The sequence below is a fragment of the Crocuta crocuta genome, unplaced genomic scaffold (assembly GCF_008692635.1).
Source record: "Crocuta crocuta isolate KB4526 unplaced genomic scaffold, BGI_CrCroc_1.0 scaffold255, whole genome shotgun sequence".
Classification (NCBI taxonomy): domain Eukaryota; kingdom Metazoa; phylum Chordata; class Mammalia; order Carnivora; family Hyaenidae; genus Crocuta; species Crocuta crocuta.
The window spans coordinates 1,639,194-1,649,690 of NW_027530670.1; the positions used below are offsets into that span (position 1 = coordinate 1,639,194).

The following is a 10,497-nucleotide window of genomic DNA, read 5'->3' on the forward strand; positions in this document are numbered from 1 at the left end:
ACACACACACACACACAGTCTCTCTCTCTCTCTCTCTGTCACACACACACACACACACACACACACACACACACTCCAGTGTCCTCAGCCTGTGCCTGCCTCTCTACTAGCCTCCTTGGTGCAGTGGAATGGGAATGGGGACTTCATGTGCTGTCTGAGTTCCCTGCAACTACTAGCCTCTAAGGCCAGGGTGATCTGAGCATGGGAGCTCTTGAGCACTACATCTCTCTCCTTCCCTCATTCCCTGCTAAGAGCCTGACTCTGTCCTGTCTTTGCTCCTACAGCACTCCGCTTCGGTGAGCATCATGGGCTTTTCCAACACACTGGAGATGGAGCTGTCATCTACCAGGCTGGCAAGGACCCTAGAGCCACAGATCCAGAGCATGAGCAGCCTGCCTGCTGCCCCTTCCCACATGGTACCAAGCCTGCTGAGTGGCACCCCCACAACTGTGTCCAGCCTGATGAGCGTTCAAAACCAAGCAATGCCCAGCCTGACAGTTAGTCATCTGCAGACCATACCCAGCCTTGTGCGTGGCACACCCCAGGCCATGCCCAGCCTGATGAGTGATTCCTCCCAGGCCATCACAAGCCTAGCAAGTGATCACTCGCAGGTCAGGCCCAACCTGATGTCTGGTCCCACCCAGGCTATGCCAAGTCTGGCAACTTGTCCTCTGCAGAGCATGCCTCCAGCTTCTGACTTGCAACCGGAAACTGGGTCCAGCTGCAGTCCTGGCTCTGGAAGAGCTGTAGGGAGCCTGTGCCCTGGAGATGGGGCCGACTCCTCTCTTGCGAATGCCCAGTGTAAGGTAAGTCCTGGGGAAATACCATTCCACACCCTCTGCTCCTCACTGGGCAAAAGGGTAGCCCCTGTGGATAAGACCCTACCTGGCCTTAGCTTAATAGCTCCGACTGGTAACAGGAAGAATGTCTGATTTTTTTGATTCTTGTTGGTCTTTCACTTTTGAAAGATGGAAAATGAGGATTCTACCCACTTCACGGACTCTCTGGGACAAGACTCCACAACCCCTGGTCTGGATGCTTCCAAGGATTTGGATATCCCTTCAGAACTGGAGGAGCCAATTAACCTCTCTGTGAAGAAACCCCCACTGGTCCCAGTGGTCAACACATCCATGGCTCTGCAGCAGTACCGGAACCCAAAAGGTGAGGCTCCAGTCAGTAGCCTGATTTTTGTGCTGCCCACAGACGTGAGCTCAGCACTTCCAGGTGAGAGAGGTCAGGTGACAGGCTTCAAGCATGAGGAAGCAGTGTTTCTTTCTCTCTCTGCTCAGCTCACTTCTTCCCTCTAGAACTGACTTATTAATACCTGTTCTGTTTCCCTCACTACGGCCAGGGCTGATTTAGGCATGGCCAAGACTTAGCTTCGTGTAATATTCCCATGCAAAAAATTCTGGAGGTCTGGGTTAGAGGTGGGGGAAGCAGGAAGAACTCATCCCACAAGCGCTAGCCTTGGCAAAATATTTTAGGGAACAGAGCATGTGTGGCTTTGGAGTCAGGTAGATCTAACATAGAAAACCAGCTCTGTCTTTTTATGTTTGACCCTGCATGAGACTCCTAACCTTTCTGGGCTGGTTTCTTTCTCTGTAAGTGGGGCTAACCATACTACTTCATAGACTACTGGGATATATAACTACAGTGAGATTATTTGATGACTTTCTCTGTAGTAACAAGAATTTACCTTGTGCCCAGCTGTCATCTAGATTTATGTTGTGCCTCATAGTAAAGGGAATTTGGACTGGTGGAGACTGGCTCTAATTCTCCTCTCAGCTACCTACACCCTTTCTCAAATGGGACTTGCCTTTTTCTGTAGTAGGCGAGGGCTAGTTGGGAACTTTGAAAGCAACTGCCAAGTGAACATTTGGGACTTTTTCTGTTTAGTGTATGATGTGTGTTTAGTTTGTAATGATCGGTCTATTTCCCATACATCTAATAAATGAAAATAAAATAATTTTCCCCTTGTTTCTTTCCCCTGACTGAAAGACTAACTAAACAATGATTAGTTCTTATTAACTGTGTAATAATGGAAACCTGAATTTTAAGTAATTAAATTTTTGGACTGTGCTTGCCCATGGAAAGTGCCTAGGACAGTGCCTAGTGCTGAGTGGGTGCTCACTAAATGCTAGTGTCCTCCTTTCTCCCCACACTGCCTCCTGGCCATCTACACAGGCTCTACTGCACTGCCCAGGGTAGGGCCACGGGAGCCTCTTGCCCATGGAGTATGAGCTAGATTCTCAGGCAGTACTAGAATCCCAGAACTTGTCAGAAAAGGCAGAGGCTGGACAGAATGACCCCCGAGAGCATATAACACCAGTATATGAGGAACAAGAGATTTCTGATCTCATTTGGAAGGTGAGAAGCTGGCCCCTCAGCACCCAACCCAACACTCACCCATAGGCAGCCTCTGAGAGTTGTCTGTTTGTCTTTTTAAAAGAAGGTGGCTTCTTCCCCTCTCAGGAAGAAGAGCCACAGTGGGATTGCCCCCATGATGAATGATTACAGTGTGAGTAACAGTTGTGTGACAGGTGTGTGGCCAAAGGTATGAGTAGCACATATGAGTGGAAGATAGGGTTATCGGACATGTTGTCGTAAATGTATGTCATAAGTATTTGTCTTTTGCCTTAGAGTATGAGAATTTTAAAGAAGGAGCCCTGGAACTGGATGCAAAAAAGAACCAGAATATCAGGTAACAGGCTCTTGGCGTAACCTCCCTCTCCCACCCCCCAGCTTCATGTCCTGGGAGGCTGGCACAGGAAGTTAGCATGCTTGATGACTTCACTAGAAGCAGAAGTTTGCCTGCAGTCTTCTTTAACTCCCAGACCCTCGAGTAGGATCTGTGTGTTTGGGAGTCTGGGATGCTGGTGGGAGGGTATCCTGGCTTCTGCACCAGGGGTCATGTGCTCTGTGTGACGTTCTCCCTCTTTAGGAATTCCCCCTTCTTTGAGCAAAGGGCTCCCCAGGGGTGGGAGTGAGAAACCTGGGCCTGCATGGGTGAGACTGAGGAGATCTTGAGCAGCAGTTCAGTTGTGGGGTTATAGATGAGCTGACTTAGAGGCTGAGGCCAGAGGAAGCTCCCACTGAGACCCAGGGGTGTCTTTCTTGCCACAGGCTCTTCAACAGCGAGCCTAAGATTCCCTATGTGCGACTGGAGCGGCTCAAGATCTGTGCTGCCTCCTCGGGAGAGATGCCTGTCTTCAAGTTGAAGCCTCAGAAGAATGAGCAGGATGGGAGTTTTCTGCTGATCATCGAGTGTGGCACTGAGTCCTCCAGCATGTCTATTAAGGTACCACTCTGCTCTGTCTTGTCCTTGAGCTTGACCTACCTTAGGAGCCTCTCTTCTTTCTCCACTTTGGTTAGAATTTCTGGCTCTGGCCTTGTCCAGAGTCTGAGTGGGGCTGCAGCCTGACCAGACTTGTCCTCAGCTGCCAGGGGCCTGTGAGATGCATATCAGGAGTGAGCTGTCCCAGCATTCTTGGGGCTCAGCTGGCCTGGAATAAATTGGTGCCCAGGGATTGTCAAGTCCCTCTACTTCCTCCCTCCACAACTTGTTGGTGCTGTGCTGACTGCTCAGACTCACTTCTTCTCCAAGGTCAGCCAGAACAACATGCCTGATGCCATCCAGGCCCCAAGTCTGGGGGGAAGAAAGGTCACTGTCACTTCTCTGGCGGGGCAGCAGCCACCAGAGGGGGAGGGTGCATCTCCTGAAGAACAAAGACTCATTCCTCGGGCCCCTGGAGCCAAGAAGGGGCCCCCAGTACCAATAGAGAACGAGGACTTCTGTGCTGTGTGCCTCAATGGGGGAGAGCTGCTGTGCTGCGATCGCTGCCCCAAAGTGTTCCACCTTTCCTGCCACTTGCCGGCCCTGCTCAGCTTCCCCGGGTGAGTCGTGCCAATCCAGGGCCTTTGGCTGCCTAGCAGGGTGATCTTCCAGGGATGACTATTCCGGGCCAGGCCCACAGGGCTCCCTCAGATGGGCTTCCTCCCCTCTCTGGGCCAGCATGGATTGCGGGTCTGTGAGTTAGTGGCGCTACTGCCTTGTGCTTTCTATGCATGGAGAGACAGGTGTTTGAAATTTGAGTGGCTTCCTTTCTTCCTCTGTTCCCAGTTTCCTCCTACACACACGGGTTTGTCCCCATACTCCTCTCTCAGCCCCTTGCTAAATCCTATTTTTTTCTGGATTCTCTCCATCCCTTGAATTTCTTTCAAGCTTGTGGTTAGGAAGCTATTCTTTACAGGGCAGGCCTAGGGACTGAGTCTCCCATACCATTCTCTCTCTCCCCCCGATCTTGGAGAAGAGGGAGAGGGGAGGTGGCTCTGGACTACATGCTGACGCCTAATTTGGCCTCTGCAGGGGAGATTGGGTGTGTACCTTGTGCCGCAGCCTGACCCAGCCCGAGATGGAGTACGACTGTGAGAATGCCCGCTATAACCAGCCTGGAATGCGGGCCACTCCTGGCCTGAGCATCTATGACCAAAAGGTATGGGGTGCTTCTGAGAACAAGGTTTCCTGCCTGGGGCATTCTCCCTTGCCAGGGGCTGAGGCCTTCCTGAGGGGGATGGGAGGCCTCTCCAGGTACCTCTCTGTTGGGCTATACCTGACAGCTTAGCCCATGGGGGTTTTTGTTATGGATTCCCTTCTGCCGGCTGTCTTCCTCTAGTGTGGGAGGCTGCACTGTGCCTTAGCATGGTGGCCCGTCACTGAGGGACGGATCTAACCCCACTGGAGTTATCAGGGTCCCTGTCTTCAGTTCTTGAGGTGGGGCCAGGCTGAAGTAACATGCTGCCATTCTGGTTTCTACAGAAGTGTGAAAAGCTGGTACTGTCCTTGTGCTGCAATAGTCTCAGCCTGCCCTTCCACGAACCTGTCAGCCCGCTGGTAAGGAAAGCCTCCTGTTTCTGCAGGCTCTGAGGGCCCTGAGCCAGGCATGAGTCCAAGTGCTATCCGGGGCGGGCTCGGAGCATGGCCGCTGGACGTCTGATTAGTCCATGCATGGGCTAGTGGGCTCAGCATGGCCACCACAGCCCCCAGCCCAGCTGCTGCTGCTGCACCACACCTGACCTGACAGTGAAACATTCCTCGTTCTCCCTTTTCCTTTGTCTTCTTTCTTCACTTTTCTCCTTACTACCGTTCTCTTTCTTGTGTTCTTTCACGTCTGTTCCAACTCTTTCTCCATCTCTCCCTCTTTCTTACCTGTACTTCCACTTCTTCTCTCTTCCTTGCTTCCCCATCTCTCCTCCCCCAAGGCTCGGCATTACTACCAGATTATCAAGAGGCCCATGGACCTGTCGATCATTCGGAGAAAGCTGCAAAAGAAGGACCCAGCTCACTACACCACCCCAGAGGAGGTGGTGTCAGACGTCCGCCTCATGTTCTGGAACTGTGCAAAGTTCAATTATGTATGTCTTGCCTATTTTCCTCCACCCCTATGTCCCAGTGACCCCAGGACTCATGCCTGGATGGGGGATATCAGGTTTGGTCCTGAGCTGCCATGAGGACGTGGAAGCAGACCTCCTAGGGACTCCCATAGTGAGTGTTTAAAAGCTCTCTCCCACTCAGCATGGGCCTGAGTGTGGGCTCAGAAGGAAGGAAGGAGGGAATGCTAGTGGTTGGCCCTCTGTGGGTAACTGTCAGGGTCACTTCTGCTTGAAGAGATGGTACTAAACTGGTTATCTTAAGTCTTCAGGAGAAAATGTCACATTCTAGACCCACAGGAAACCCAGCCAGGCTTTGTGCTCTCTGCATAGCTCTTGAGGGACATGGAAGAGACGGGGTGGTGGATGAGGGCCAGTCCATCACTGCTCTCCTTCCTCTTCAGCCCGACTCAGAGGTTGCAGAGGCTGGCCGCTGCCTGGAAGTATTCTTCGAGGGCTGGTTGAAGGAGATCTACCCGGAGAAACGGTTTGCCCAGCCAAGGCAGGAGGACTCAGACTCTGAGGAGGTGTCAAGTGAGAGTGGTTATTCCACTCCGCAGGGCTTCCCGTGGCCCCCCTACGTGCAGGAGGGCATCCAACCCAAGAGGCGGCGGCGACATATGGTAAGGAGTTGCTGCCAGGTGGCATGCAGGTTGTGGGGCGGCGGGAGGGGGAACAGGGGGTGGCCAGGCAGGCGGCACCCAAGCAGCATGCACTGAGCAGCCTGAAGCGAAGCTGCTCTGGAGGCACAGAGAGTGGGCAGAAGGAATCCTCGCTCCCAGCCCCATAGTCTAACAGGAAGACAGGGCAGTGTGGAGCTCATCAAGTCTCATTACCACTGAGGCTTGAAACTGAGAGATGTGGATGCACCTCCCCAGGGTCACTCAGCAAATTAGCAGCAGAATCAGGGCGAGAAGCCTGGTCTCCCTACTCACAGCGCAGTGCTGGTTCTTCTATAGAAGAAGAGAAACATCTGGTCTCAGGCCTGATCTCAAATTTGGGTTTCAGAGAAAGGAGGGGATATTTTCAGCCCCTTGGTGTAGAGAAGGAGGGAGAGATGTTGTCTGTAGCAGAGAGAGTGCCTCTGACTAGTTTGGTCCCACACATGCAGGCTTGGGACACAGTTCAGTGCTGTGTCATTCCACTGAAATGTCTTGCCTGCCCACTGTGTGCTGGGGTCTGACCAGCCACCCCCAGTTGTTTATGGCACCTGGCCCCCCCTGTTTAGAGGCTGTAGCGAGTTTGCTGTTGCATTACCAGGGTAGAGGAAAACACTTTGCCTGGGGAGTCCCAGTCTGGACACTTTGCCTTTGCATGTTAATAAGTACTACATTTGGCCATTTGGATTCTACACACATATATGTATATTTTTTCTTTCAGGAGAATGAAAGAGCAAAAAGAATGTCATTCCGCCTGGCCAGCAGCATCTCCCAGGTGTGAGAGCTGGCGGTACAGCGAGCACTCTGGCAGCTGGCACCCCATCCTGTTGACCACTCCTCCCCACCTTTCAGCTCATTCTCTTCAGATCGTGGATGTGAGATGAGTCTTGTCGAGCTGTGTAGTGCTCTTCTTTGCCATTTTCATCTTACAACATTCATCTGGGAGCCGTAGTGCATCCACTACAGAGAAGATTTTGGTAATAAACAGCAAAGAGGGAGGTGTTAGTCCCTATTACCAGAAAAATCAGATGTGTGGGGTCCACTTGACAAGACCAAGCCTGGTCAGGCTTGGGAGGACTTAACTTCCACGGTGACTGCTCTCTGCTGAGGAAAGCAGACTTTTCTCACCTTTCAGCGTGCAGGGCTCAGGAGCAATGTATCTGTCTGAAGTCCTCCTGGGCCCAGAAGAGGGTAAAAGAAGGGAGAGAGGTTCTGACATAGGGCAGGCCTGTGATCCCTGGCCCAGCACAGCCAAAGACTGTCACTGTTTGCCTTTGCTTGGCCTGCCGGAACAGGAAGCTGCCCTGGGCAGAGTGATGGAGGCTTCCAGAGGCCATAAGCCTCAATTGGTGCCTATTTGCGTTCTAACGGTTTTCAGGGTATTTATTTCTTATGCTCCCTGTCCCAATGTTGACTTAGGTGGCTGCTGTGAAAATGTGTAGGTGGTGTGTATGGCGTTTTTGATGGGGCTGGGTGACTGTGCAGGGACCACTGACAGCTTCAGGCTCAGACTTCCCTTGCAGGCTTAGGAGATGTCAACTTCAGAGCCTGTCCTCTGTGCCACTTCCTTTGAGTTAATAACTCTTTAGTGTCAGAACCTGCCTTCGTAGAAGTGATTGTCCATGGCCATCCCTTCATTAGCTCCACTCCGAGGTCTGGAGCCCGAGCTCTGCTTGGGTAAACCTGAAAGTTGGGCTGGGCAAGGAGAGTGACCCAGAACTGGCTTGCTGTGCTAGGCTTCTCCTCCGTCATAGAGATCCTGGTTCTCAGCCTCTCCACGTTCACAGAGCCAAAGATCAGAAGTGAGTTCTCTGACTCGCTCACCCCCAGGCTGTCTGCAGCCCCCCAAAAGCCAGACTCTACTGGCAGCCCTTTTCTGTTGGAGGTTGGAGAAGGCCAAAGGGACCGCCAGGAACCCAGTGTAACCATTCATGGGGGAAGCTCTGTCTAGAGTGGAGAAGGGGAAAACTGACAGGTGAGAAGCCAGTGTCCTTCAGTGACTTTGAAGCAACTTCAGGACATTACTTCTCTGAGAATGCAGAAGGAAATGTCCTGGAAGTTACGGGAATAGGAATAGGCAGACACTGTGGGGTCAGGATACTTCCTCAGCCATGACTTGGTTGAGAAGGACCCTCTTGCTGATGGTGTTGGGGGAGCTGCAGACCTGGGCTTCAGTGGGCTGGCCCAGAGATACCTCTTTCTCTGGTCTGGCCATGGCTTGGCTAATGCCAAGGGAGTCTTAGGCCATGGCTTTATTCTTGCTAAGAGATGAAGTTTAAGGAAGCTGTTGTTTCTAGGGCTTTTGTTAAGGGGAACATTAAAAAAATAGCTCAGAGAAAGCTCTGCTTTCCTTGTCAGTCGGTGGTGCTGCTCATTTACTTTGCCACCCAGGCTGAGAGGCCATCCTTGGCAGGCCATTCTTTCACCAGCACCTGCCAGGCTCTCCTGTGCAGACAGGCTTCCATAATCCTGTTTCCCAGTTTTGGGTAACTAAGTAAGTCTTTCATGGTCCACTAGCCAGGCAATCTTTAGACCTAGCCCTCTGCTCTTTGGGGTTCACGTGACTCTCTGGCTTGGGCTCTGGCCACTTTCCTTTCAATGTTTGAATCGTTTTCTCTGTTTAGTTGACTCTGTAATTACCTCATGATTTCATGCTCTAGATCATCTTTCCTTTGTTGTGACCCCAATTCCCTCACCCTCCCTGAGTGAGACTCATGGTGCTTTGTGTCAGACAGCCAGGTGAGGGCTGTGACAGTTTCAAACCTGACTGAGATCCTTCCACAGGAACAACCAGAGACCACAAATGTGAAGCAGAAATGTGGGGCTAAATGCTTAGCTCCCCTCCTATTAGAGAAGCTCCCAGCTGGGTATAGCCTGCTGAGCCAGGGCATCTTAGTAATGTAGTAGAGAGTCACGTATTCCTTTCCTACCGCAGAGACCCTGCATGCTGAGAGGCCCACTTTCCACACCTGAGCAGATGGAGGGTATCCTCCCTGCAAGGGTGCAAGGCCCTGGCCCACCACACCACCCCTGCCCTTCTTACCCCACACCATTGCCCTCCCCCAGGCTTTTCCTGTGTACTCAGCACCAATGTTTTGTGTCATGGTTTTGTTTTGTTTTGTTTTGCATGCAGAGAACAGAACATGACTTTTTAGAAATTAAAAAAAAAAGCTGCTAGCTGAGTGACTGACTTCAGTGGCTCTTTGCTGACATCGGAGCTGATCCTGCTTTTGACTTCCATAATGGCCCCTTTTGAAGTCAGTCCAGTCCTTTGGCTCTTGATAAAGTCGTGAAATGGAAATACAGTGAGTTTCGGGGCCTCACAGTACAGAATGCAGTTCTGGAGGAGAAGTTGGGCTCCTTGGACGTGCAGAGAAACAGGAGAGCCGGGCGGCTTCCCTGGAGGCGAGGAGATTTTAGTGCACACATTGCTGCAAGATGAATTGCAGAGTCCTCTTCCAGAACGTGGGCAGGCTGGCTCTCCCTAACTCCTAATGATTGGCAACTATGCCCTCTGCAGGTCCCCCTCCCACAGTGGCAGCTGCTGGGCCCTCTGTAAGCTCTGTGCCAGGCAGGCCTTGCCCTCGCCTTCAGATTTGGTGGGTTCTGACTCCGGTGCCCATTTCTGGTGACAGATCTTTGCCTTGCTCCTAAGACTTAGGCCCCTCCTTATTTGTTCCTGGGCTCCACTCTGCTCCTTCTCTCACTCCAGGATGTCACCTGTAGTCTTCCCTTCTGAACTCCCCAACCCCTTCTGGATCGCTATCCCCTGTGCTTCCTCTTCTCCTGCTCCCTCCTTGCTGTTTGTTTAAATGCCTGCTCCCTGACCTCAGCTCCCCGACCTCCTCTCTTTGTTCTCCCAGTCTTTCAGCCTTTTCCTGGGCTTCTTCCTTGCCCCACCCTGATCCTGTGGCCCATCTCGCACTGACCTTTTTATCAACATCCTGAACTTACTTATCCCCTCCAACTCAAAACTTCCCCTGAACCTGCCAACCATTCTCCATTTTCTGCATCAGCTTATTTTCTGCTCTGTCCTCCTGGGCTGCTAGACCTGACAGATTCATAGTTGACACTCTTCGTTGGGCTGTCAGCATTGGTTGGGATATCTTTGACATGTGATTGCGTCGCTCTCTGTCCATGCCCTGCCCTTCATCTTTGCTGTCTACAAATGACTGACCTCAATGCCTGCTCACAGAAAAGTCCCTAAAGCAAGAACCTCCTGGCCCATTTGCTCCTCTGTCCTTCCCATCTGTCTGTGTCTATATCCCTCCTCAGGCCCTTCCCTCTTGCCCCTGTTTGGTGCTCTGTTTCTTGAATCCTGCTGTATGGCCTCCAAGATTTTGCTCTGCCCCTCATCCCCCTGTCCCACTTGCTGGGATCTTAACTTCCCTCTCCACTGGCTGCTCCACAT

At 52.0% G+C, this 10,497-nt stretch overlaps 1 protein-coding gene across 4 annotated transcripts in view; it reads left to right on the top strand.

Annotated features, from left to right (window-relative positions):
- The window catches only part of TRIM66 (tripartite motif containing 66), a 50,962-nt gene extending 43,849 nt beyond the window's left edge, over positions 1 to 7,113 (top strand). For all 4 annotated transcript variants that reach the window (XM_077769161.1, XM_077769159.1, XM_077769162.1 and 1 more), the window contains 10 exons: positions 285 to 806; positions 969 to 1,161; positions 2,641 to 2,701; positions 3,124 to 3,298; positions 3,605 to 3,894; positions 4,367 to 4,493; positions 4,817 to 4,891; positions 5,260 to 5,412; positions 5,832 to 6,050; positions 6,808 to 7,113. In XM_077769161.1, the coding sequence (XP_077625287.1) occupies positions 285 to 806; positions 969 to 1,161; positions 2,641 to 2,701; positions 3,124 to 3,298; positions 3,605 to 3,894; positions 4,367 to 4,493; positions 4,817 to 4,891; positions 5,260 to 5,412; positions 5,832 to 6,050; positions 6,808 to 6,867 (1,875 nt within the window). In that variant the 3' untranslated portion in view covers positions 6,868 to 7,113. The remainder of the gene's footprint in view (positions 1 to 284; positions 807 to 968; positions 1,162 to 2,640; positions 2,702 to 3,123; positions 3,299 to 3,604; positions 3,895 to 4,366; positions 4,494 to 4,816; positions 4,892 to 5,259; positions 5,413 to 5,831; positions 6,051 to 6,807) is intronic.
- Positions 7,114 to 10,497: the final 3,384 nt, after the last annotated feature.